Source organism: Heteronotia binoei, chromosome 6 (genome assembly GCF_032191835.1).
Source record: "Heteronotia binoei isolate CCM8104 ecotype False Entrance Well chromosome 6, APGP_CSIRO_Hbin_v1, whole genome shotgun sequence".
NCBI classification, from domain to species: domain Eukaryota; kingdom Metazoa; phylum Chordata; class Lepidosauria; order Squamata; family Gekkonidae; genus Heteronotia; species Heteronotia binoei.
The window spans coordinates 8,769,209-8,795,908 of NC_083228.1; the positions used below are offsets into that span (position 1 = coordinate 8,769,209).

At 47.0% G+C, this 26,700-nt stretch overlaps 1 protein-coding gene across 1 annotated transcript in view; it reads left to right on the forward strand.

Moving 5' to 3' along the window:
* Positions 1-26,700, forward strand: part of LOC132573491 (heparan-alpha-glucosaminide N-acetyltransferase-like) — a 311,892-nt gene that overhangs the window by 20,684 nt on the left and 264,508 nt on the right. Inside the window, exon 4 of the mRNA XM_060240983.1 lies at positions 18,692-18,774. Within this exon, the coding sequence (XP_060096966.1) occupies positions 18,692-18,774 (83 nt within the window). The remainder of the gene's footprint in view (positions 1-18,691; positions 18,775-26,700) is intronic.

Genomic DNA, 26,700 nt, shown 5'->3' on the forward strand with positions numbered 1-26,700 from the left:
TCAGTTATCATCACTCCAGATTGAAATGCCCTAACCTCTAACCTCTTTAACTTTTCATCATTAGTAAGATGTTCCATCCCCTTAATCATTTTAGTTGCCCTTTTGAAATGCTGTGTCTTTTTAGAGGTATTGAGACCAGAACTGTAGACAGCAGGGGTGTCCAAACTGCGGCTCAGGAGCCACATGTGGCTCTAGCGCACGTATTGTGTGGCTCTCAAAGCCCCCCCCCCCACTCCATCAGCTGGCTTGGAGAAGGCATTTCTCTCTTTAAATCACTTCTCCAAGCCAAGCCTGCTGGTGGCATTTGAAATTAAAGTTGCTTTCTGTCCACCTTCTCCTCCCCCTCCAATTCCTCTCTCCTCCCTCCCCCTTTCTTCCTGTCTTGCCGCTCTCAAAGATCTGACGTTCATGTCTTGCGGCTCTCAAACATCTGACGTTTATTCTATGTGGCTCTTACATTAAACAAGTTTGGCCACCCATGGTATACGGTATTCCAAATGAGTTGCCAACTCCAGATTTGGCGATACCTGGGGATTTGGGAGGGTGGAGCCTGGGGATGGCAGCATTTGAGGAATCTCAGCAGGGTATAATGCCATTTAGCCCTCCCCCCTTCAAAGCTCTGTGGTGCAGAGTGGTAAAGCTGCAGTACTGCAGTCTTAAACTCTGCTCACGACCTGAGTTCAATCCCAGCAGAAGCTGGGTTCAGGTAGTTGGCTCTAGGTTGACTCAGCCTTCCATCCTTCCGAGGTCGGTAAAATGAGTACCCAGCTTACTGGAGGGAAAGTGTAGATGACTGGGGAAGGCAATGGCAAACCACCCCGTAAAAAGTCTGCCGTGAAAACATTGTGAAAGCAACATCACCCCAGAGTCGGAAACGACTGGTGCTTGCACAGGGGACTATCTTTACCTTTACATCCAAAGTAGTCACTTTCTCCAGGAGAACATATGTCTGTCGTGTGGAACTCAATTGTTATGGCAAGAGATCTCCAGGCCCCACCTGGAAGTTGTCAACCCTATCCTGTCTTTTCTTGAACATAAGAAGAAGAAGAAAAAGAAGAATTGCAGATTTATACCCCACCCTTCTCTCTGAATCAGAGACTCAGAGCGGCTTACAATTTCCTATATCTTCTCCCCCCACAACAGACACCCTGTGAAGTGGGTGGGGCTGAGAGGGCTCTCACAGCAGCTGCCCTTTCAAGGACAGCTCTGCAAGAGCTATGACTAATCCAAGGCCATTCCAGCAGGTGCAAGTGGAGGAGTGGGGAATCAAACCCGGTTCTCCCAGGTAAGAGTCCATGCACTTAACCACTACACCAAACTGTGATAGAGTGAAAGAGGAACAAAAGACTGCCCGAGCAAAAGATGCTGTGTGTGCTTGGACAATTCAGCTCATCATGTGCTGCTTAGCGTGCCGTAACGCCACGACTTTCCTCCTTTGCATCCCTCCAAGTCGAACCTCAACGATGAGACAATACCTGGCCCAGTTCCCGTCCCATTTTAACCTTTTGTTTAGATGCTTGCTCCGTCTGGGTATCTGGCTGCTGCTTCTTTTGGAATCTCCCAAATGTAGTTCCCCGGTGGGTTAAACAATGCATCCTTTCCCCCTATAAGACAGCTCTGGCTCCAGTTTTCGTTTTCTGGGAAATGCTGACTTGAGCATCGACTGGCTCGATGTCCTTGGCTCAGACCCATAAAAATAAATTGGGACACGCTTATAATTTCTCCAATGCAATCTCCAAATCACCCTCTATTAAGGGCGTGTCCACAATGTCACTTCTATTTTATTTCATTCCCTCCCCTCTTCAGAACATGTTGCTTGCCTGTATGTGCTTTCCTCCCAGAACTGCAAACTCGCAGAGGGGTCCCCTCCCATTATAAATGCTTCACTCATATGTTTGCAGCCTTCCAGCCGTAGATCTGTTTGATACAGCTCACTGGAAAAAGGTGACAGGAGTTTAAAATGGAATTGTCCATTAGCCAGGTTTAGCTTTTGCTGAAAGAATTTAGCTGGGGTGGGGACGGTGGGCAGGGGGGGGATTAAAAACATTCCTAAGGCTGGAGGCGATCAGTGGTTTCTGAGAGATGAAAAATGTGATGGCAAAGCTGGAGCTTTTGTGTTGTACTGCGTGTTCGGTTTCTGCCGTGGACCGGCCGATAGATTTGAGGAGAGCACTACAAACATTTGCAAACTTTGAGACCAACTTCGTTTTATTCCGAACGTAAGCTTTCGTGTGCATGCACACTCCTTCGGACGAGGAATGAGGTACAGTAACCAGAGCCACGTATAGCTGGTGGGTTTGGAATGCCAAGTGGTACAAAGATAAAATCCAATAGCACAGGGGTGGCCAATGGTAGCTCTCCAGATGTTTTTTTTGCCTACAACTCCCATCAGCCCCAGCCAGCATGGCCAATGGCTGGGGCTGATGGGAGTCGTAGGCAAAAAAACATCTGGAGAGTTACCGTTGGCCACCCCTGCAATAGCAGAATGGGAAAATGAACAAATTTAGAAAACCTTTGCTCTGGGTTGCATTAGCATGGGAAACCATAAAACAGTAACATGTCAGAGGATAAGTGGTTTGTAGAGGATTCTTAATTCTCAGTCCCTTAGGTAGAATGTCCAGGTGTTTGCATTTCGTAAGAAAGGAAATATCCGTCTGTACCTGGGCAAGTTTCTTTGTAAGGTTGATGGAGGCAGACCAACACTGTTGCCTATTTGGAGCTATCTCCGTGGGATTCACCACATTAAGCCGCATGGAATGGACCTCCATCAACCTTACAAAGAAACGTGCACAGGTACAGACGGATATTTCCTTTCTTACGAAATGCAAAAACCTGGACATTCTACCTAAGGGACTGAGAATTAAGAATCCTCTACAAACCATTTATCCTCTGACATGTTACTGCTTATGGTTTCCCACACTAATGCAACCCAGATCAAAGGTTTTCTGAATTTGTTAATTTTACTATCCTGCTATTGGATTTTAACTTTGTACCACTTGGCATTCCAAACCCCACCAGCTATATGTGGCTCTGCTTATTGTACCTCATTCCTCGCCTGAAGAAGTGTGCATGCGCACAAAAGCTTACGTTCTGAATAAAACTAAGTTGGTCTTAAAGGTGCAATTGATTCCTGTTTCGTTCTACTACTTCAGACCAACACGGCTGCCTATTTGGATCTGTTTGCAAACTTTGTGCTTCGTTTTGCTTTGACAAGAGAGGACAGTGGAGCAATATGGGCAGTGATAGATCTATCATGTCATCTTCAGCTCTTGAGAACCAACAGTCTCATTGGCCAAGCCAGGACTGGGTGGGGTTGCCGTGTCCCTCCTGGCTACCAGCAAGAGATGGAGGAAGGGAGGGAAGGTCATTAGATCCAGGTTGGGAAACTCCTGGAGATTTGGGGGTGGAGCCTGAGGAGGACAAGGACCTCAGCTGGATACAAAGCCGTAGACTCCACCCTTCAAAGCATTCATTTTCTCCAGAGGAACTGGTCTCTGTAGTCTGGAAATCAGCAGGGACATCAGAAAGGCAGAAGCTGGTTTAACCAGCTGAGGACAGAGTGAAAGGGCTTCCCAAAGGCTGAAGCCATACAATCAGAAACTGAGACAGTAGCAAATAGAAAGCCAAATTTACAGATCAAAAGTAGGCTTGCCCAAGGCTTTTTTTTTGTAGAACAAACCCAGTAGGAACTCATTTGCATATTAGGCCACATCCCCTGACAACAAGCCAGCTGGAACCGCAGTCCTGGGTGTTAAGGAAGGAAGGAAGGAAGGAAGGAAGGAAGGAAGGAAGGAAGGAAGGAAGGAAGGAAGGAAGGAAGGAAGGAAGGAAGGAAGGAAGGAAGGAAAAGAAATTCCTGGAGTTGTGGAGTAGTGTCTGTGGAGGGGAAAATCTGGGGAGGAATTTCACTTAGAATCTGTGTGTATGTGGGTGTTAAGAGCCGTCAAGTCACTTCTAATTTACGGCGGTCATTTTGACAGGCACAGGTTCAGGAAGTTCAGGAGTGTATAAAAACATAAGAGAAGCCATGTTGGATCAGGCCAATGGCCCATCCAGTCCAACACTCTGTGTCACACAGTGGCAAAAAAAATCCCCAAGTGCCATCAAAGTCTCAGGAGACCTCCCCTGGGTGCTCCTGTACATGCCCTCCAAGCTTTGAAATTGTGTAAACATTTAGATTAAGCAGAGACAATCTAATTGGAAATGTAGCCATCTACAAACCAGGAGGAACCTCCACTAACGTAAAGTTCTTGGAAAGTTCGTGCTGGTTGACCTGCCATGAACATGATTTCACGAACCACAAACTGGCCAAAATTCATCAAAAGCTTAATTTTGTGAGCCAGTTCGTCCCCTTAGATGCAGCTTTCCTATTGTCTGTAGAAGTTGCTCCCACCCAGCAATGTCTGTGTTTTATGACAGGGGGCAGCAGAGTTCCTGGTCCTACGAAGACTGGATCAAGCCGCACAGTTCATTTAGAGGAAAATGGTAGATCTCATTTAATGATTAGAGTTGCCAACCTCCAGGTAACACCTGGAGATCTGGAATTAAAACTCCAGATCTCCACATAATTCAGTTCCCATGGAACAAAAGAAAGAGCTCTCTAAAGAGGAGAGAAACCAACAGGAGCAAGAGCAGTGCTGTAAATGTGTTGTGGATATGGTTTGTTACAGGTGTAGACCACGTTTGAGTGTTCAGTTCTTCCATGCGCAGTGTCTTTAGGAGAAAGCAATTTACCACACCAAAAACCAACAGAACACACCTTAAACCTTTTGTGACATCCATCTCAAAATGAAAATAATTCCCTAATCAATTATTCTTCTGTTTCTTTTCACTGGCTCTGAACCATCTAGGCACAATGGCAATTAGCATTCAGGTCACCTTCCACCCAAGACGTTCTGTGATAGATGGTGGCTCTCTGCCCGAACCTCCCAACTGTGGTGCGAACCGTTCAACATAATGAATAACGTCCCTAACAGTATGAGAACCTCTGTCTTTAAAGTATGTGAAAAGCAGAGAGCCCAAGGACAGGGTTGTAGAGAGCAGAACACTATTTGGGTGTGTGTGTGTGTGTAATTGCTTTTACCAGAAAAATTAAGATTTAAATTTAGTCTATAGTTCTTCACATGCAACATTGTGAGGTTCTGACCTTTGGCTGAGAAGCAAAAGAGGACTTCAGTCCTCCTTCTCAATCTGAGAAAGCCCAAATACTTGCATTTTCGTTTGCTTACATTTCTTTTGGGTTCTGGAGGGCCCGGGTTGACCCAATCTTGTCGTATTTTAGAAGCTAAGCAGGCTTGGCTCAGGTTAGTACTTGGATGAGAGACCACCAAGGAAGTCCAGTGTAGCTACGAAGGGGCAGCCAATGGCAAACCACCTCTGGGAGTCCATAAAAGATGCTGCTGCAAATATCCAAGATTTCAAACAACTCAGTACCGCATGAAATGATCTCTCTATGGATGGTTTAAAAATGGTAAACTCAAGCGCTTTCCTTCTTTTAATCAGTTCAGCAATTTAAACCACGTATTTAATTTCCAAATAACCTCTGCCATTTAACTGGAACCATTTAACTCGAAGCCTTAACCAGTTTAAGGAAGGTTGCGACGTAATTTGCTCTCCCGGAAAATTAACTGCCTGGCAACTTGCTCTCGCTGTATCAAGCGTTTGTGTCCTTCTGGTAGAAACATCGCTGACCTCTCGGTGCTGCCAGAAGAGCTGGATTAACTAAAAATAGATGAGGGTAGAATGAAGTGACTCTCTGAAGATCAGTTCTTCCAGACCGAAGACTTAAAACCATTTTGAATTGACCCTTCCCAAGTAAGACACTAGAGAGGTCAGGCGCCCATTAATATCTTCACTTGTCACAGCCTTATTATGGCCTGCAAATCAGGCCAGCTAATTTCCCCTGTCCAAAGGTGAAAAATGAATTGGAAGGACTTGGACCATTCTTCTAGCCATACGTCTGGCATGTAGAGGATGGATTTTTTGAAGTTATCACACATGCCCGCAGAATAGGGTTGCCAAGTCCAATTCAAGAAATATCTGGGGACTTTGGGGATGGAGCCAGGAGTAAGATTGTGACAAGCACAACTGAACTTCAAAGGGAGTTCTGGCCCTCACATTTAAAGGGACTGCACACCTTTTAAGTGCCTTCCCTCCACTGGAAATAATGGAGGATAGGGGCACCTTCTTTGGGGACTCATAGAATTGGATCCCCTGGTCCAATCTTTTTGAAACTTGGAGGGTAATTTGAGGAGAGGAACTGAATGCTATGCTGAAAATTTAATGCCTCTATCTCAAAAAACAACCCCATACCCATAGATCAATTCCCCATTACAAGGGAATCGGTCTCTATAGGGAATAATGGAGTGCCCAGCAGACATTTCCTCCGCCCCGCCCCGCTTTCTGATTACCCTGAAGCGGGGGGAGGGTCTCCAAACCGGGGGATCCCCTGCCCCCACCTGGGGATTGGCAACCTTACCACAGAAATACAAAGGAAAAGTATGGTGGGATTAGTTATTCATATGGAATGGCTACCGGCTGATCAATTTGAGCTGCCAACCTCCTGATGGGAAATCACGAAAAGCAACGAATACTGATTCCCAATACTAAATTCAAAAAGCAGCAGTCAAATTAATTTCATAGAAACTTGGTGCGTAGTGCTGTGAGGCTGTTACCTGGGCTAGTTGATGAGTGGGAGAAGCCTCTTCGATAAAGGACTGGGTCTGCAACGGTGATATATGTCCGTCCTGTCAGAGGTTTTCCATGTACCCACTGGTTTATTTTTCCAAGAACTGAAGCCTTGCTTTTGATGATGATGATGATGATGATGATGATGATGATGATGATACTGGATTTATATCCCGCCCTCCACTCCGAAGAGTCTCAGAGCAGCTCACAATCTCCTTTACCTTCCTCCCCCACAACAGACACCCTGTGAGGTAGATGAAGATATTGGATTTATATCCCGCCCTCCATTCCGAAGAGTCTCAGAGCGGCTCACAATCTCCTTTACCTCCCCCCCCCACAACAGACCCCCTGTGAGGTAGATGAAGATATTGGATTTATATCCCGCCCTCCACTCTGAAGAGTCTCAGAGCGGCTCACAATCTCCTTTCCCTTCCTCCCCCACAACAGACACCCTGTGAGGTAGATGAAGATATTGGATTTATATCCCGCCCTCCACTCTGAAGAATCTCAAAGCGGCTCACAATCTCCTTTCCCTTCCTCCCCCACAACAGACACCCTGTGAGGTAGATGAAGATATTGGATTTATATCCCACCCTCCACTCTGAAGAGTCTCAGAGCAGCTCACAATCTCCTTTCCCTTCCTCCCCCACAACAGACACCCTGTGAGGTAGATGAAGATATTGGATTTATATCCCGCCCTCCACTCTGAAGAATCTCAAAGCGGCTCACAATCTCCTTTCCCTTCCTCCCCCACAACAGACACCCTGTGAGGTAGATGAAGATATTGGATTTATATCCCACCCTCCTCTCTGAAGAGTCTCAGAGCAGCTCACAATCTCCTTTCCCTTCCTCCCCCACAACAGACACCCTGTGAGGTAGATGAAGATATTGGATTTATATCCTGCCCTCCACTCCCAAGTCTCCTTTCCCTTCCTCCCCCCCACAACAGACACCCTGTGAGGTAGATGAAGATAATTGGATTTATATCCCGCCCTCCATTCTGAAGAGTCTCAGAGCAGCTCACAATCTCCTTTCCCTTCCTCTCCCACAACAGACACCCTGTGAGGTGGGTGGGGCTGGAGAGGGCTCTCACAGCAGCTGCCCTTTCAAGGACAACCTCTGCCAGAGCTATGGCTGACCCAAGGCCATGCTAGCAGGTGCAAGTGGAGGAGTGGGGAATCAAACCCGGTTCAATTTTGGCTGAATTGAAACTCTTACTGATACATCTAACAGCATTTAAGATCAGTATCAGTCACAGGACTGTTGGCGCGCACTAGCACTTTAATCCACCACAAAAGGAGCGGCAGGATCGTTTTTCTAAACTTTTGGAAGTCTTCTGGAGCAACGGCGTACTTTAGAAGAAGAAGAAGATGAAGATATTGGATTTATATCCCGCCCACCACTCTGAAGAGTCTCAGAGCGGCTCACAATCTCCTTTATCTCCCTCCCCGACAACAGACACCCTGTGAGGTGGGTGGGGCTGGAGAGGGCTCTCACAGCAGCTGCCCTTTCAAGGACAACCTCTGCCAAAGCTCTGGCTGACCCAAGGCCATTCCAGCAGGTGCAAGGGGAGGAGTGGGGAATCAAACCCGGTTCTCCCAGATAAGAGTCCCCACACTTAACCACTACACCAAACTGGCTCTCCAGACTTTAATGAACTGTTTGTTATGATTTTTGAGAGACGTTATCAATGGCATTGTTGTGTATATGATCTTATAGATGCTGTAATTTTCTATGAAATTAATTTGACTGCTGCTTTTTAAATTTTGTTCAGAGTATTGGGAATCGGTATTCATTGCTTTTCGTGATTTTCCACAGTTGTTATTTTGTTTGCCATTAACCTTCACTGTGGTTCTCTGGTTTTTCTCTGCTAAACCTCCTGATGGGGCCTGCATATCTTCTGGAATTGAAATGGATCTCAAGACAATGGAGATCAGTTCTCTGGGATGGAATGGCTCCTTTGGAGGGTGGACTATACGGCCTTGTCCCCTGCTGTGATGTCTCTCCAAGCCTCATCCTTCGCAGGATCCACTCCCACATCTCTAAGACCGATTCCCCACTCGCCTTCTGCCGCTCTCATGCTCCTCTTCTCCGCAAGGCTTCCGTCAGGTTTTGCTTGGGGGCTTCAACTCCTTCGCCTTTTTTGTGTGGCAAAGAGAAACTGGTTTTTAGAGGATCTCGTTTGCAGAGCGAGTTGCAGCCCCAGGGCAGAGAGTGCGAAATCCGACGGAAGTCCCACGGAGAAGAGGAGAGTGAGAGCGGCATAAGGCTAGTGGGGAATCAGTCTCTGTGTTTCCCAACCCAAAGTTAACAACCGCATCAGGCAGATCCAGGGCTTTTTTTTGTAGCGGGAACTCATTTGCATATTAGGCCACTCACCCCTGATATAGCCATTCCTCCAAGAGCTTACAGGACTCTTCTTACAGGGCCTACTGTAAACTCCAGGAGGATTGGTTACATCAGGGGTGTGTGGCCTAATATGCAAAGGAGCTTCTGCTACAATAAAAGCCCTGGGGATATCTTATTGGGATATTTGGTTAATATAGCAGAGTTTGCCAGGTTATAGAAGCAGCCCTCATTTTGGGCAGGAGCTCGCAGAAGCGGAGCTCCATAATCTCTAAATTTTATTGTGCTCTTTCTTTTTTAAACACCCCCCCCCCAATACTTGCTTCTGGGCTCCTTTGTTCAAACCCCCTGTGAGAATTTTGCTGAACTCTAAGATTGGACAAACTTTCTAATATCCCCCCCACACACAAAAAAAAGGGGTGGGGGTGGGGAAATAACCAAAGCATATCATCACGCCACTGTGGCCACAGAGGAGAAAGCAATTTTAAAATTTTATGATGACAATTAGAATCCAAGAAGCCTTTTAAGGTAGATGCTGAGCTGATATAATTTAGTCCACCTCCCGGAGATCTCAGGGGTGCGGAGCATATGCAACTGAGTTGGGCTAATGAGCTCCAGCACCTCTTTTTCTATGAAGTGACTTCTGCGTAGTCGCCTGATGTTACTTTTCAGGTCGCTAGAGCTGGGTGGCGTGCTGTAGGGATAAAAAAAAATCTTTATTAGCTCAGTTTTAACATTTTATTCCTTTAATATCCACGTTAAAAATATTTTATTGTATCCTGATGGTTTGTATACTGTTTATTGCCCTATGTGGCATTTTATCCATAGGTATTTACGTTGTGGTCTTTGACCATAATAAAGTTGAACTGAACTACTGAAAACTCTTGGAGGATTGGCCTCATCAAGGGTGTGAGATCCACGCCTCGGTCACCTCAAGAATCGATTACTGTAACGCTCTCGACATGGGGCTGCCCTTGACTCAGATTCGGAAGCTGCAGCTGGTGCAGAATGCTGCAGCCAGGCTACTAACGGGGCTTCCCCGTCAGGAGCACATTCAGCCTGTGCTGAGAGCGCTGCATTGGCTGCCTGTTGCATACCGAATCCGTTTCAAGGTCCTGGTATTAACCTTCAAAGCCCTATATGGCCTAGGACCTACCTATCTGCAGGACCGCCTTGCCCCACATGTTCCCCAGAGAGCACTGCGAGTAAGTTCTCAAAATCTTTTGGCTGTCCCTGGGCTAAAGGAGGCTAGGCTCAACTCCACCAGGGCAAGAGCCTTCTTGGTTGTGGCCCCAAGACTTTGGAACCACCTCCCAGAAGCCAGCAGGACCCTGCGGGATTTATTGCAGTTCCGCAGGGCCTTCAAGCCTGAACCGTTTCGGATGGCATATAACCTCTCATGGGAGAGGGCTGCCACCGCGTCTGGATCCATCGTGCTTTTATTACTAACTGCCTAGGATCTGTGCGCGTGAGAAAGAAAATATTATGTGATTCGCCTGAAGTAGCACCCATCGCCATTTATCTGATTGTTTTATTGTTTTAATATTGCTTCTGTTTACTGTCTATTTTATGCTGTTAGCCGCCTTGAGTCTGTACAGAATGGCCTGGACATAAATATAAATGAATGAATGAATGTAGGGTTGCAAATCCCCAGGTGTGGGCAGGGGATCCCCCGGTTTGGAGGCCCTCCCCCTGCTTCAGGGTCATAAGAAAGCGGGGGGAGGGGAGGGAAATGTCTGCTGGGAACTCTATTATTCCCTATGGAGATTTATTCCCATAGAAAATCTTGGATAATTGATCTGCGGGTATCTGGGGTTCTGGGGGGCTGTTTTTTGGGATAGAGGCACCAAATTTTCAGTATAGCATCTAGTGCCTCTCCTGAAAATACCCCCCAAGTTTCAAAAAGATTGGACCAGGGGGTCCAATTCTATGAGCCCTAAAAGAAGGTGCCCCTATCCTTCATGATTTCCTATGGAAGGAAGGAATTGAAAAGGTGTGCCGTCCCTTTAAATGTGATGGCCAGAACTCCCTTTGGAATTCAATTATGCTTGTCACAGCCTTGATCTTGGCTCCACCCCTAATGTCTCCTGGCTCCACCCCCAAAGTCCCCAGATATTTCTTGAATTGGACTTGGCAACCCTAAATGAATGAATGAATGAATGAATGAATATGCAAAGGAGCTCCTGCTACAACAAAAGAAAAAAAGCCCTGCTAAATGCCCCTGGGAAAGCGCATGGATCGCTGTACCTTTTGAGAGAAACCACAGCAGGCAACTTGTTGGATATATTAGTTTAAATTAGAGGTGAGGAGTTTGCATAAAGGAGTCAAAGATGATTGCTTACCAAAAGAAATCAAGTTTACTAGCATAAAACATCAGGAAAAGGTACTTAGGAGTAAAAGAAATAAAACTTAGCTCTCTAGCATGGCTAACTACATCTCAGGAGCATGGCTTATTTTTGACTCTTTTTTGTTTCCTGGCTTCTTCCCAGAAAAAAAACTTGAGGCGGGAATAGCACAATTTCAGTTTGCGTACAAGATCAAAGCTTTTCACACCCAAGGTGCTTTCTGACCAATACTATGTTTACATGTTTCCCCGGGCTTAGAAGAGAAGAAGTGGCCGTCTCTGTGTATCTCTGCTAGGTGAGCACTAGGGTCCTCTCTCTGGTAGCCCAGATCTCTAAAGGGCGATTCTGTGCCAAGGAAGGAGGCGGCTATCTCCAATCTGGCATCTGAAAATGACAAAGTGATCTATCAAACGGAATTAGACAGGCAGATCCTTCCTGTTCTGTTTAGTGTTGTAATTCAATCTGGGCCGAGCCAGAGGCCCGGCCAGGAGAGAACTGCTCCTTCAAATCTAATGAAGTCCTGCCCGCCTTTCCCACCCCACAAACATTAGCATGGAAACTTCCTCTATTTTTATGCAGAGAAAGACAGGCTGTGCATGGCAGGAAGAATGTATCAAGGCATTTGAGCTTTTGGAGATGCGCACTTGTTATATTACGGTTCAGGGAGCATAATGCACTTTTGAAGATCGGTCGTTGTTGACTTCTGCATGCCATTAATAGAATGGCTGACCTCAGTTTACTTACGTAGATTTTGATGCATTATTGTTTACCGTTTTTGAAAAATAGGGGCCACGCCACGCTGTGGCTTGTGTCTGATTAAGTGCAAAAATATAATCACAGCAGAGTGGTTTGTGCATTCATGTCCGAGGGGAAAACTTGCGCTCCAAAATTCTCAACTCTCTGAAACCACCTGTTTTCTGCCTGCCAGCATCCAACCAGGAATAGGCAGGTTTCACAGATGTGGATTTGGATACCGAATTTGCTTTTCGGACAGTTTGTGTTTTCCATTAAAAACTCACCACATTTCCAGTCTTTATGTCTGCTAGGGTAGAGGTGCACTTCGCGAGATACGGCTGAATGAGATTACCGGAAAAGGCAAATGTTAATTTGTGCCTCTCATAGTTCTGTTTCCCTCTCCATGATTTAGAGAATCAGATTCTGGTAAGCAAACGAACAAAATATACAAGCTTGCATCCTTTAAACAGAGTACCACCTTTCTTTGCATATAACCCTGGCAAGGCGCTGATGCCACTTATGGGCACGCAAAAAGTCATGCCACGCATCAGGATGCTAAAAAGCAAACACACGGGGGGGGGTCAAGCACAGGCAAAGGAAACCCCCAGTAAATAGTACTTCCCAGTCTTCACTAATACTTCACCATGTAATAGTATAGAATAATATCAAACAAACATCTCTCTGCTATGCCGGCTGAGAAAAACATAGTTACTTGAGGCCTGGGCGCTCCATTCGTTGAGGATTTTTTTTTCTCTTCTATGCTTAAAATGATGCATTAAGAACATAAGAATATAAGAGAAGCCATGTTGGATCAGGCCAATGGCCCATCCAGTCCAACACTCTGCATCATGTGGAATTCACCGCCACAGGAGGTGGCGGCGGCTACAAGCATAGTCAGCTGTAAGAGGGGATTGGATAAAAATATGGAGCAGAGGTCCATCAGTGGCTATTAGCCACAGTGTATATATGTGTGTGTGTGTGTATACACATACATATATTGGCCACTGTGTGACACAGAGTGTTGGACTGGATGTGCCATTGGCCAGATCCAACATGGCTTCTCTTATGTTCTTATGTGACACAGAGTGTTGGACTGGATGGGCCATTGGCCTGATCCAACATGGCTTCTCTTATGTTCTTATCACACAGTGGCCAAAAAACCAGGTGCCATCAGCAGGTCCACCAGTGGGGCCAGGACACTAGAAGCCCTCTCACTGTGCCCCCCCAAGCACCAAGAATACGGAGCATCATTGCCCCAAACATAAGAGAAGCCATGTTGGATCAGGCCAATGGCCCATCCAGTCCAACACTCAGTGTCACACAGTGACCAAAAAACCAGGCGCCATCAGGAAGTACACCAGTGGGGCCAGGACACTAGAAGCCCTCCCACTGTGCCCCCCCCCCCAAGCACCATGGAGTACATAACTCTGTGAGAGAAGCTCAGTGGTGGATCAAGATTCCAAAACTGGACTTTTTGCATCGATTCCCGGTCAGCTGAATGGATATTTTTATCTCCATGAGTAGCACCATCAGAGACTTTTCCATAGCTACCTGGAGGATTTGTAACAGAATTTTGGAGAGCAGTTTTGACTTATGGAAGTATGGACTTGGGAGTATGTTTGTATATTTTTGTTGTGTGTTATTTCTAATTGTACTATTGAAAGTTCATCGCTTACTGTGTATTTTGATATTGTATGAGAAGTGTCTGATATTATTATAAACCTGGGGTGGCCAACGGTAGCTCTCCAGATGTTTTTTGCCTACAACTCCCATCAGCCCCAGCCATTGGCCATGCTGGCTGGGGCTGATGGGAGTTGTAGGCAAAAAACATATGGAGCGCTACCGTTGACCACCCCCGTTATATACTATTACATGGTAAAGTGTAAGTGAAGACTGTAGTGTCCTGTTTACTGGGGGTTTCCTTTGCTGATGCATCAGGATGCTGCCAATACCCCCCTCCACAGTTTGTCAAGTGGGCAGATTCAATAACGAGTCCTTGTTGATAACAAAGTAACTAGTTTATTGATATCATGGCTCTCGACTACAGTGAGATTGAAAGACTAAAGATCATACAGTAGAATGCAGTCATATAAGGTGTACTTCAAAGGGATTCTTGAGGGAGGGGTACTATGCAGGGCACATTCACACATTGATGTTACAATTTCTTTCTCAGGCCTGCTTTGGCCTTGAGCGTCTCTTGGCTCCAACCTCCCCCAGCCTGAGAAGGCCTGATAAACTCTTTCACATATTCCCATTTCAAAGCAAAACTACATAACAAAGGAAAGGAGGGGGGTGAGGAGAGTCCAAGCTAGCAGCATTGGAATACATTGGAATACAGTATGGCTTTACCCAGGATGCTTCTCTCCTGAACCAAAGATTGAGTACAGGCCTGACCAAAGTTAAAGCAGACTTGACACAGTTTCCGGCCGTATTTCTCCCTCTGGGCAGTTGAGTGATGGTGGGCAGTGCCCACTGGCAGCAGGGATCCTTTGCCCAACAAGGGTCTGGTCAGCCTGTCTGTTGGGCAGAACACAAATCTGTCCTTGAATGCTGCTGGGAGTAAAATTCAGTGCCATTTCAATTTCAAACTTTAATTAATTAAAACATTTATATATTTTGTGCTCCCGTAGGGGAAGACATAGCGGGTCTTCTACTACGGGAGCACATTCAACCTGTGCTGAAAGCGCTGCCCATTGCATACCGGATTCATTTCAAGGTGCTGGTTCTTACCTTCAAAGCCTATATGGCCAGGGACCTGCATACATTAGGGAGCACCTTTCCCCACATGTTCCCCGGAGAGCACTTTGGTCTGGGTCAAAAAACCTGCTTTCAATCCCTGGCCCACGACAACTAGAGCCAGGGCCTTCTCTGTAGTAGCCCCACACTGGTGGAATGAGCTCCCTGAGGAGTTCAGGGCCCTGCAAGAGTTCATACAGTTCCACAGGGCCTGTAAGACGACACTCTTCCACCAGGCATTTGGAAGTTAGATCACTGGCTACTACAGTTTCTGAAAAATATCTCTTGCAGTCTGCTCCATATAGAACATCTGATCCATTAAGATCTGCTTTACGGAGAACACCTAGCTGGAATTGCAAAACAACACACTTAAGATCATAGCACCTGAAATGTCAAATTTTTTTATGTTTTAAATTGCTTTTATTGTTTTTATGTTTTATTGTATGTCTATATTCATGCACGTGCATGACCATGTGAGCTGCCCTGAACCTACCTCAGCGGTAGGGTTGCCAAGTCCAATTCAAGAAATATCTGGGGACTTTGGGGGTGGAGCCAGGAGACTTTTGGGGTGGAGCCAGAAGACGCTAGGGGTGGAGCCAAGATCAAGGCTGTGACAAGCATAATTGAACTCCAAAGGGAGTTCTGGCCATCACATTTAAAGGGACGGCACACCTTTTCAATTCCTTCCTTCCAAAGGAAATAATGAAGGATAGGGGCACCTTCTTTTGGGGCTCATAGAATTGGACCCCCTGGTCCAATCTTTTTGAAACTTGGGGAACATTTTGGGGAGAGGTACTAGATGCTATACTGAAAATTTGGTGCCTCTACCCCAAAAACAGCCCCCCCCCAGAGCCCAAGATACTCGCAGATCAATTCTCCATGATTTTCTATGGGAATAAATCTCCATATGGAATAATAGAGTTCCCAGCAGGCATTTCCCTCCCCTCCCCCCACTTTCGGATGACTCTGAAGCGGGGGGAGGGTCTCCAAACCAGGGGATCCCCTGCCCCCACCTGGGAATTGGCAACCCTACTCGGCGGGGAGGGCGGGATATAAATTGAATTAATTAAATAAATAAATAATAAAATTCTATCTAGCTTTTCCATAAGCCTACTGTTTCCCTTCCAGCACTCAGCGAGGAGGCAAGGGGGGGATGGGAGGGGCAAAACATTGTCTCACAACGCCACTTCCGAATGTGTAACTTGAAGTGGCGTAACAGTGACACAGGACATGCTAGGATTCTTTTGAAAATCTATGGTGTTTGCTATAGAGTTCTGGATGAATGGCCTACCTCTACCAATCTCCCATGCTGGTAACCCTATTCAATTTTCTCCCTCAATGCAGACTCAGAGCAGCTTACATCCCACCCCCTCACTACACAATTTAAAACTGAAATAAATAAAATGGGTATGTAGGTTACTCTTTAGAAGGCAATGAGATATAAAAGGGTGAGACCATTTCGCTTTCTCATTCTCACATCTAGGCAGGTGCATCTCAGAGGGGAGCCAGTTTGGTGTAGTGGTTAAGAGTGCGGACTCTAATTTGGGAGAACTGGGTTTGATTCCCCACTCCTCCGCTTGCAGCTGCTGGTGTGACCTTGGGTCAGTCACAAGTTCCCTCAGAGCTGTTCTGCTCAAGAGCAGTTTTCTCAGAGCTCTCTCAGCCCCGCCTACCTCACAGGGGGTCTGTTGCGGGGAGAGAAAGGGAAAGGAGATTGGAAGCTGCCATGGAACTGAAGGGCTTGGTATAAATTCAGCCTCTTCTCTTCCTCCTCCTTTTTTTGCACCAGAGAAACAGTTACAAGCTGTGAGCCGCAGAGAAGGAGCCAAGGCTTGAGAGCCCTTTAGCTCTTGTCTTTGGACCAGCAGTGGTTAACATGACCTGCATAATGGGGAGGGACTAGGGTTGCCCCCTCTGGGTAGAGAAATTCCAGGAGATATGGAGGGGCAGGACCTAGTGGGACAGGATCCACTCTCCAAAGCGACCATTTTCATCAGGGTTACTGATCTCTGTAGTGTAGTGGAGATCAGGTGTAATTCTGGGAGAGCTCCAGGCCCCACCTGGAAGTTGGCAACCCTAAGAGGGACTGATGCTCTTATTGGGATATTTGGTTAATACAGCAGATTTTGCCCAGTCACAGAAACATGATACTGAGCGCAGCAATGCATCTGCCAAGAGGTACATAGCAAAAAAGGTAAACTTCAAGTAGATTCAATTCACATTCAATTCAAGGGGAGGGATGGTGGCTCAGTGGTAGAGCATCTGCTTGGGAAGCAGAAGGTCCCAGGTTCAATCCCCGGCATCTCCAACTAAAAAAGGGTCCAGGCAAGTAGGTGTGAAAAACCTCAGCTTGAGACCCTGGAGAGCCGCTGCCAGTCTGAGTAGACAAGACTGACTTTGATGGACCGAGGGTCTGATTCAGTATAAGGCAGCTTCATATGTTCATCTGTTCATTCAAGTTGCAGTCAAAGAGTACTTTCCCTGTCACAAATGGCCAGCTAGTCTGTCATCATGTGTGTGGGGGCTTGAGGGTGCTGTTTCTACAGGAGAGACCAGCAAAGATACGTGTCTCCATGGAAGGCCATGTAGAGAGAGTGAGGAGACAATGAGAGACAGGGCGGGTCAGAGGACAGGTCACTCCGGCAGCTCACCCACAAGTGTTATTCCGTTGGCTCAGATATTCCCAGCCCCCTCTCCTCTCTCTTGGTGTGGCTAAGCATGACTTTTAAAAAGAAACAGCCGGGGCTTTTTTTTTGTAGCAGGAACTCCTTTGCATATTAGGCCACACACTCCTGATGTAGCCAATCCTCCTGGAGCTTACAGTAGGCCCTGTAAGCTCTTGGAGGATTGGCTACAACAGGGGGTGTGTGGCCTAATATGCAAAGGAGCTCCTGCTTCAAAAAAAGCCCTGGAAGCAACCATCCTTGAAAATTGATCCAGGAGCACTTTGAGGGAATTAAAGATGAGATCGTCTTGGTGACAGAAGATGAAGATGTCATATTAGTTGAGTATAATGTTCCAAGGGCCTTCAGTTTCTGCTGACATGTCTGAGGAATCTCTAAGCAGCCAGTAAAATGTCATTTTTTAAAATGGGCAGGCTTCCAGCGTTTTATAGTCTTTGGAACTGTCTCCACCGTTTTGACCATTAAAATTGCCACTAAAAAAACCGTAATTTAAAACTAAGTCCAGTGAGACTAACAGAATTTCTTCCAGTTGATGATTCAGAGCCATGCTGGAATAAGTTCTGTTTGTCTGTAAGGTGCCATTGAACTCCTGTTCTGCTCTGCTGCTGCAGTCTACCATGACTACCCATCTGGGATTATTCATTAAGCAGAGGCTAGATGGCCATCTGACAGCAATGAAGATCCTGTGAATTTAAAAGGAAAAGGTAATCCCCTGTGCAAGCACCAGTCAATTCTGACTCTGGGGTGACGTCAAATCACGACATTTTCACGGCAGACTTTTTACGGGGTGGTTTGCCATTGCCTTCCCCAGTCATCTACACTTCCCCCCCCCCCCCAGCAAGCTGGGGACTCATTCTACCGACCTCAGAAGGATGGAGGCTGAGTCAACCTTGAGCCGGCGACCTGAACCCAGCTTCCACCGGGATCAAACTCAGGTCATGAGCAGAGAAACTCTGACTGCCGTACTGCAGCTTTAACACTGCGCCGTGGGGCTCCTTCAGAATTTAGCTCCTGTGCATTTAGGGGGAGGTATTTGTGAGTTTCCTGCATTGTGCAGGGGGTTGGACTAGGTGATCCTGGAGGTCCCTTCCAACTCTTATGGTTTTATGATTCTATGATTCTATGTGCAATTGGTTTTTCTTGCCCTTTTGTTTCCAGGAACCTAATGCCCCAGAGTGCCCCAGGCCAGCGGCAGAGACGACCAAACGCCGAAGACTCCTTTCCCTGGATACATTCAGAGGGTAAAGTGGTGTACTGTGAGGATTTTTCTTTCCAGTAATACACAAGACTATACAGAAGATGAGTGAAAGGAGATATGTGGAACACAAGCCTGCCCTGTGAGAGGGAGGGTTACCTACTCTGTGTTGGGAAATTCCTGGAGATTTGAGGGTGGAGCTTGGGGAGGGCGGGGCTTAGGGAAGGGAGGGACTTCCGTGGTGTAAAATGCCATACAGTCCATCCTCCAAAGCGGCCATTTTCTTCAGGGGAACTGACCTCTGTCATCAGGAGATTAGTGTCATCAGAGGATTTCTAGTCTCTACCTGGTGGTTGGCAACCTTAGTGAGAAGCCATGGCATTGTGTAGATTTTTGGTGCTGGGGGAGCACAGTGGGAAGGCTTCTAGTGTCCTGGCCCCACTGGTGGACCTCCTGATGGCGCCTGGTTTTTTTGGCCACTGTGTGACACAGAGTGTTGGACTGGATGGGCCATTGGCCTGATCCAACGTGGCTTCTCTTATGTTCTTATGTCTGGGGCAGTGATGCCCTGTATTCTTGGTGCTTGGTGGGGGGTGGGGGGTGGGACGACAGTGGGAAGGCTTCTAGTGTCCTGGCCCCACTGGTGGACCTCCTGATGGCACCTGGTTTTTTTGGCCACTGTGTGACACAGAGTGTTGGACTGGATGGGCCATTGGCCTGATCCAACATGGCTTCTCTTATGTTCTTATGTGACACAGAGTGTTGGACTGGATGGGCCATTGGCCTGATCCAACATGGCTTCTCTTATGTTCTTATGTGACACAGAGTGTTGGTCTGGATGGGCCATTGGCCTGATCCAACATGGCTTCTCTTATGTTCTTATGTCTGGGGCAGTGATGCTCTGTATTCTTGGTGCTTGGTGGGAGGTGGGGGGTGGGACAACAGTGGGAAGGCTTCTAGTGTTCTGGCCCCACTGGTGGACCTCCTGATGGTTCCTGGGTTTTTTGGCCACTGTGTGACACAGAGTGTTGGACTGGATGGGCTATTGGCCTGATCCAACATGGCTTCTCTTATGTTCTTATGTTCCCCCTCAAGTCAGCTGGCCGGCGGCATTTGATGCCTCTACCTCAAAAAACCAGCCTGTCTGGATTCCCGATACCCACAGATAGATTCTCCATTATACCCAGGGCTTTTTTTTGTAGCAGGAACTACTTTACATATTAGGCCACACACCCCTGATGTAGTAGCCAATCCTCCAAGAGCTTACAGGGCTGTCAGTACAGGGTCTACTATAAGCTCCAGGAGGACTGGCTACATGGGAGGGGGGGTGTCCTAATATATAAAGGAGTTCCTTCTCTCTCTTAAACATCTGATGTTCACGTCCAGCAGCTCTCAAATATCTGATGTTTATTCTATGTGGCTCTTACATTAAGCAAGTTTGGCCAGTCCTGGATTAGAAGACACGCTTGATCTTGCATGCATCTGTTTGCAAGTTTTACTGTAGTTCTTCCGCTCTTCCTTTGTGAGAAAGAAGAAGCCATTAAGCTTTTGATGTTTTACCTGTGAGCATGTAGGCTGTTTAGATAAGACAATATTTGCTCCCATGTAATTCTCCCCCCTAGTTTTAGTTTCCAAGTCCCCTGCTTCCCACATTGGGCCAGTGAGGGAAACCTCCACTATGTTGCTGGCGCAATGATGTCACTTCCGGTACCATAGAGTTTTTAACCTTCCAAATGGCTAGAGCGGCCATAGAGTTTTCCCAGAAATGCCTAGAGCGGCCTCGCATGTGCGCTGCCATTTTGATGACATCACTTTCGGGTGACGTCATTGCACCAGCGATGTAGGCAGAGGTCCCCCCGCCAGCCCAATGTGGACCGGCAGGTTGGGAACCTCCCGGGCGAGGAAATCCCTACCCAGACCGAGGGCTTGGCAGACCAACCTAGTTTACTAGTAAAGTCAGATTATTTCTTTAAACTCATACCAACACACTGTGTCCATTCTTGTTTATTTACTTTGCAATCAATTTAAAATCAATAAGAACATAAGAGAAGCCATGTTGGATCAGGCCAATAGCCCATCCAGTCGCACACTTTGTGTCACAGTGGCCAAAAAAACCCCAGGCGCCATCAGGAGGTCCACCAGTGGGGCCAGGACACTAGAAGCCTTCCCACTGTCCCTCCTGCAAGCACCAAGAATATAGAGCATCACTGCCCCAGATATATGAAAATAAGAGAAGCTATGTTGGATCAGGCCAATGGCCCATCCAGTCCAACACTCTGTGTCACACAGTGCCAAAAAACCCAGGCACCATCAGGAGGTCCACCAATGGGAGGTCCACCATCAGGAGGTCCACTAGAAGCCTTCCCACTGTCCCCCCACCCCCCAAGCACCAAGAATATAGACCATCACTGCCCCAGACATAAGAACATAAGAGAAGCCATGTTGGTTCAGGCCAATGGACCATCCAGTCCAACACTCTGTGTCACACCAAGTTTCAAAAGGGTTGGACCAGGAAGTCCAATTCTATGAGCCCTCACAAAGGTGCCCCTATCTTCCATTATTTCCAATGGAAGGATGGCACTTAAAAGGCATACGGCCCTTTTAAAATGTGATGGCCAGAACTCTCTTTGACATTCAGTAGTGCTTATCATCTTGCTCCTGGCTCCACCTCGAAATTCTCCTGGCTCCACCCCCAAAGTTCCCAGGTATTTCCTGTCGGACCTGACAACCCCAGGTTAGATGCAGACCGTGTCTTCTGCTCACATAAGACATTTTTGTGAGCAGTGCGCAGATTTTCTGCCCACCCCAGCAGCCCACTCCTGGGCTAGAAACTTTCCTTTTTAAAAAAAAGAAAAGAAAAAAGTAAAATCTGAAGTTTTAAATTCTGCACTTTGTCTATTTTTGAGTGGAATTGTGAGATACGCACAACCCTGGTTAAAGACTGGGATGTTTTCTGCAGAGTGTTTTGCATTCGTGTACCGAGATGAGGAAAACAGTCAGTCCAAACAATGCCCTAGATGTTACTATGGTATAAATAGTAATGGTAACAATAACATTAATATCATCTTGAGAGAGCTGCTGGTTTGTCTGGGTTCATAAAGTTGTCGGAGGTAAGCAGTTCACCAGATCTTTTCCATGCATGTCTGCAACTGCATTTTGTTATTAGGCGTTACAATCCTCTCTAGGGCGAGAAAGTTGACGTTGTAGCTGCGGGGGACTTTTTCGGCTACCCAAGTGTCTCTGGAGCTTACAGTCTCCTGCTGTTCAACATCCTCTTCTTATTTATAAATCATAACAAGAAATGGATCAGAATGAAAATATTTTAACAATTTTAGTACTGATGGGTCTTAAATAGCGCTATGCTCTCCACAGTTCCCTGAACTGTCAGAAGTTCCAGGGCCTTTTGTTAGCGAGGCTCCTTTCATTTGGACAAGAGACCACCAGGGATTTGTAGCGTTTTGTAATATTTGCTTTATTTTACAAATGTGTAATAGAACAGAGGTGTAGACGTTCCCACAGGGCAGCAGACTTGTTAACTCACATCTGAGTCACATGAAAACATGAGGTGTTTGTGAGTTTCCTGCGTTGTGTGGGGGGTTGGACTAGATGACCCTGGAGGTACATTCCAACTCTGTGATTCTAGGATTCTATGACACTGCCTTATACTGAATCAGACCAGCTGTCCATCAAAGTCAGCATTGTCTACTCAGACTGGCAACAGCCAGGGCTGGTGCTGGGATTTTTGCTGCCCCAGGCAGGTTCTGTCCCCCTGCCTCCAGTGGGGGAGGGCCCCCAGAGCTGGACTAAATTGGCCCTGTTAGCGGGGAGCTGCTCTCGAGCAGCCCTCTATGCCAACGCCCCTCCTCATTCAACCTTCCAGTAGCGTGGAAAGCTGAGCGGAGCCAGATTACCCATTTGCACGGAGGGCTCCTTAAGAGGAGCCCTCCGTGCAAATGCCTCCCCCACTCAACATTCCTGCCACACAGGAAGGCTGAGTGGAGCCAGATCACCCCACTTGCCCAGAGGACTCTTGAGGAGTCCTCCATGCAAACTGCCAAGCCACCTCTTTCCTCCGCCCGAGTCTCGGGCAGGGGAAAGAGTACATCCAGCGAGCCCAAACAGGCCTCGTTCGCCTGGGGCTCTCCTGGGCCACTCCCCCACCCCCTGCAGTCAAAAGACCAGCAAGCCACTCGCCATCCAAAATAACATAAAAAGTGGAGAAAGGGTGGCATGGGCTTCTCCAGGGGTTAATGAGGGCTGCTGGGGGCATGGCTGGCTGGCTGGCCGCTCTCCTAATCCAGGGATTGTTATGCAGCTGCACCTACTATTCAATGGATGAGCTAGGTGGGGAGGAGGAGGGGGAACCCTCAGAAATGTTCAGGAGCTGTGCTCCTGTGAGCTCCTGCTGAATCTGAGGCCTGGGAATTATACTTTAAAAAAAAAACCCACATATCAGAATGTGAAAGATCAATATTTTCTATTATGTAATATGGCCCTCAGGAAAGGAAAGGTCCCCTGTGCAAGCACCAGTCGTTTCTGACTCTGGAGTGATGCTGCTTTCACAACGTTTTCACGGAAGACCTTTTTACGGGGTAGTTTGCCATTGCCTTCCCTGGTCATCTCCACTTTCCCCCCACAAGTTGGGGACTCATTTTACTGACTTCGGAAGGATGGAAGGCTGAGCCAACCTGGAGCCGGCTACCTGAACCCAGCTTCTGCTGGGATCGAACTCAGGTTGTGAGCAGAGGGTTCCGACTGCAAATCTGCAGCTTTACCACTCTGCGCCATGGGGCTCTTCATGACCCTCAGGCTCTGTAAGAAAAAGGGTCTCTTCCTTGCTACACTGCACTAGCTCCACGCCATCCACGAATCAAAGCTCGATATGAACGCAGCACGCTTCTTCTTCCGCTTAGACTATATGTAAGCCAGCCAACGCATCGCCTCCTTCAACTTCCGTCTGAAGTAACTAAACTTATCTAATGAAAAGGCCCAGGGGTCATGAACTGGTGAAGAGGCCATTTAACTCCCTCCCCGGGTGCCTGCTGGGTCAACAGGCCGCATCAGCCTGCTCTGGGCAAGTAACAATGAGCCGCTTGTGAAATCTGGAGGAAAAGCCGACTGATGGAGTCCAGTCCTGCCGGCTGAGTGACACCTAATTGGATTTCACGGCATGTGATTCTGCAAGCTCCGTCCAGGGAAGAGATGGCCCTGGAACTGATGCTGTCACCACCCCGTCGTCTAATTGAGGAGAGAGAGAGAGAGAGAGAGAGAGAGAGAGAGAGAGAAATAATGGCATCTTCTTTGGAAACAATGTTTAAGCAAATATTGACTCAGGCTTTGGGAGATGTTTTTTTTTCCGTGAGCAGAAAAGGAAAATCTGAACTTACAATAATATAGTTCAGAGAAGGTTTGTCTGTTTGTTTTCCATACTTGCCTTTCAATTTGATGGGGGCCCAAAGCAACTTGCAACATTCTCCTCGCCTCTGTTTTATCCTCACGACAACCACGCGAGGTCGAGAGGTGATGTTGGGTCAAATGTTTTGACATTTGGAGTTGACCCTGCTTCGGAAACTCCAGCGGGTGCTGTACGCAGCAGGCCCCGTTGTTGGCATTGAGGCCTGTGGGGGCGCGGATGCATCCGGTGCTGCACGAACGGCACTGGCTACCTCTTGAGTACCGGATCGGGTTTAAGGTGTCGGTCCTTACCTTTAAGGCCCTTTACAGCCAGGGGCCTGCATGTCTTTGGGACTGCCTCTGCTCACGATTGGCAGGCAGGGCACAAGCCAAACTGGTGGCCGTTTGTTCATCCCTAGTCATCATGACTGCCTTTGGTTCAGATCTGGGACTTCCGGGGTTGGAAAATGGCGAGCTGAGTTGCTTTCCCTAACAGGGGCAGGCTGGCACTTCCGTTCAGGGTAGTAAAAGGCAAATTAATGCCTTCTGCCTACATTTCTGAGCTAGAGAATTGTCCAAGATATGCACAGATACTTTGAGGAGACTTACCTTGGCTGAAAGGGAGTCCCGGGGAGGGGGGGCGCTCCTTTGAGGGATCTTCAGAGAGAAGTTGCATATTCATCGTCTGCAGAAGTTTCCAGAGTCATCCATTTGGCACAGGCTGCCCCTGTGCCGAACCCGGAAATTGCAGCTGGTGCAGAACGCCGCCGCCCGGTTGTTATTAGGGCTCCCAAGGTGGGAGCACATTCAGCCGGGACTTCGGGCTCTGCACTGGCTGCCAATATCTTACCAAGTTCGGTACAAGGTGCTGGTTATTACCTTTAAAGCCCTATATGGCCTAGGACCTGCCTACCTGAGGGACCGTCTCTTCCCACACGCTCCCCAGCGAGCACTAAGATCAGGAACCCAAAACCTCCTGGTTGTCCCCGGGCCAAAGGAAGCCCGTTTGAAAGTTACAAGGGACAGGGCCTTCTCCGTAATGGCTCCATCTTGGTGGAACCAGCTGCCCAATTCCGCAGGGCCTGTAAGACATTCCTCTTCCGGCTGGCCCACAACTAATCGGCACTGAGCATTGAACACCGAATACTGAACATCGAATACTGAATTTGAAACTGATGAGTGTAGCTGTAAGACCGCTGTATGATTTTAATGTTTATGTATATAACAAATGTTTAGATTTTTAACTATAAATTATGAAATGTTAATTTTAATGCTTAATTTTATACTTTATGTTAGTCTTATATGTTGTAAGCCGCCATGAGCCACCTAGTGGGAAGGGTGGGATATAAATCTTAGATAAATAAAAAAATTAAAAATAAGCTCGGCAGGATCCAAACCTTCTTTTACAATTTTAAACATCTAATCTACAAAGCCTGCTTCAGTGGGGAGGGCGGGATACAAGCTGAATAAATAAATAAATTTAACATAAAAGGTGAGGATACATGGAAAAAGACCAAAAGAACAAAAAAACAATCAGTGTTCTGTGATGCTACAAATTATTTTATATATATCATAACTCTACGCATAACCACATTTCTCCGTCATCACCTTCTGGATTAGGCCGATTGGAAATATACTACGATTCCTCCTGTTTATGTAAAATGCAGTCTTAAAAATGAAAGTCCAAGCAATAAATCAAAGTAGCTGGTGAAATGGAAGGTCCGTTCCAGGAAGACAGTTGTAGAACAAATTGTAACAATATAGCACATAACTCGACTTCCAGATAAATCCAACATTTGAGGATTAAAATCCTTCTTCAGGTAAGAGAATCAATCCAAAATTTGCCAACTGGCTTCAGGTAATTACCCGGACTTTGACTACTGTGAGTTTTTGCCAGTTGGAATTTTGTAATCGGGACCTCAATGAGTAATATTAGAATTCTGGAGTGATATTATTTCCTGAATAAGTGTTTAATCCTGAAACGCTGGACTTATCTGGAAGTTGCGTTGTGTGCTACAGCATCTGGCATTTAGTATTGTGATTAAGTTTAGTGTAGTGGTTAAGCATAGGGGCCCCGTGGCGTAGAGTGGTAAAGCTGCAGTACTGCAGTCCGAACTCTCTGCTCACGACCTGAGTTTGATCCCAGCAGAAGATGCGTTCAGGTAGCCAGCTCAAGGTTGACTTAGCCTTCCATCCTTCCGAGGTCAGTAAAAGTGTAGATGACTGGGGAAGGCAATGGCAAACCACCTGTAAAAAGTCTGCCGTGAAAACGTGATGCAGCGTCACCCCAGAGTTGAAAACAACTGGTGCTTGCACAGAGAACTACCTTTTTTTTTTTTTTTTAGTCATTAAGCACAGAGATTCTAATCTGGGAGAACCAGGCTTGATTCCTCACTCCTCCGCATGCACCCGCTGGACAACCTTGGGTCAGTCACAGTTCTTGAAATAGTTGCTCTCTCAAGATTAGTTCTTGAAAGAGCTCTCTCAGTCCCACCCACCTCACAGGGTGTCTGTTGTGAGGTGAGGAATGGAAAGGAGATTGGAAGATACTCTGAGACTCTGCGCCATGCTGGGAATT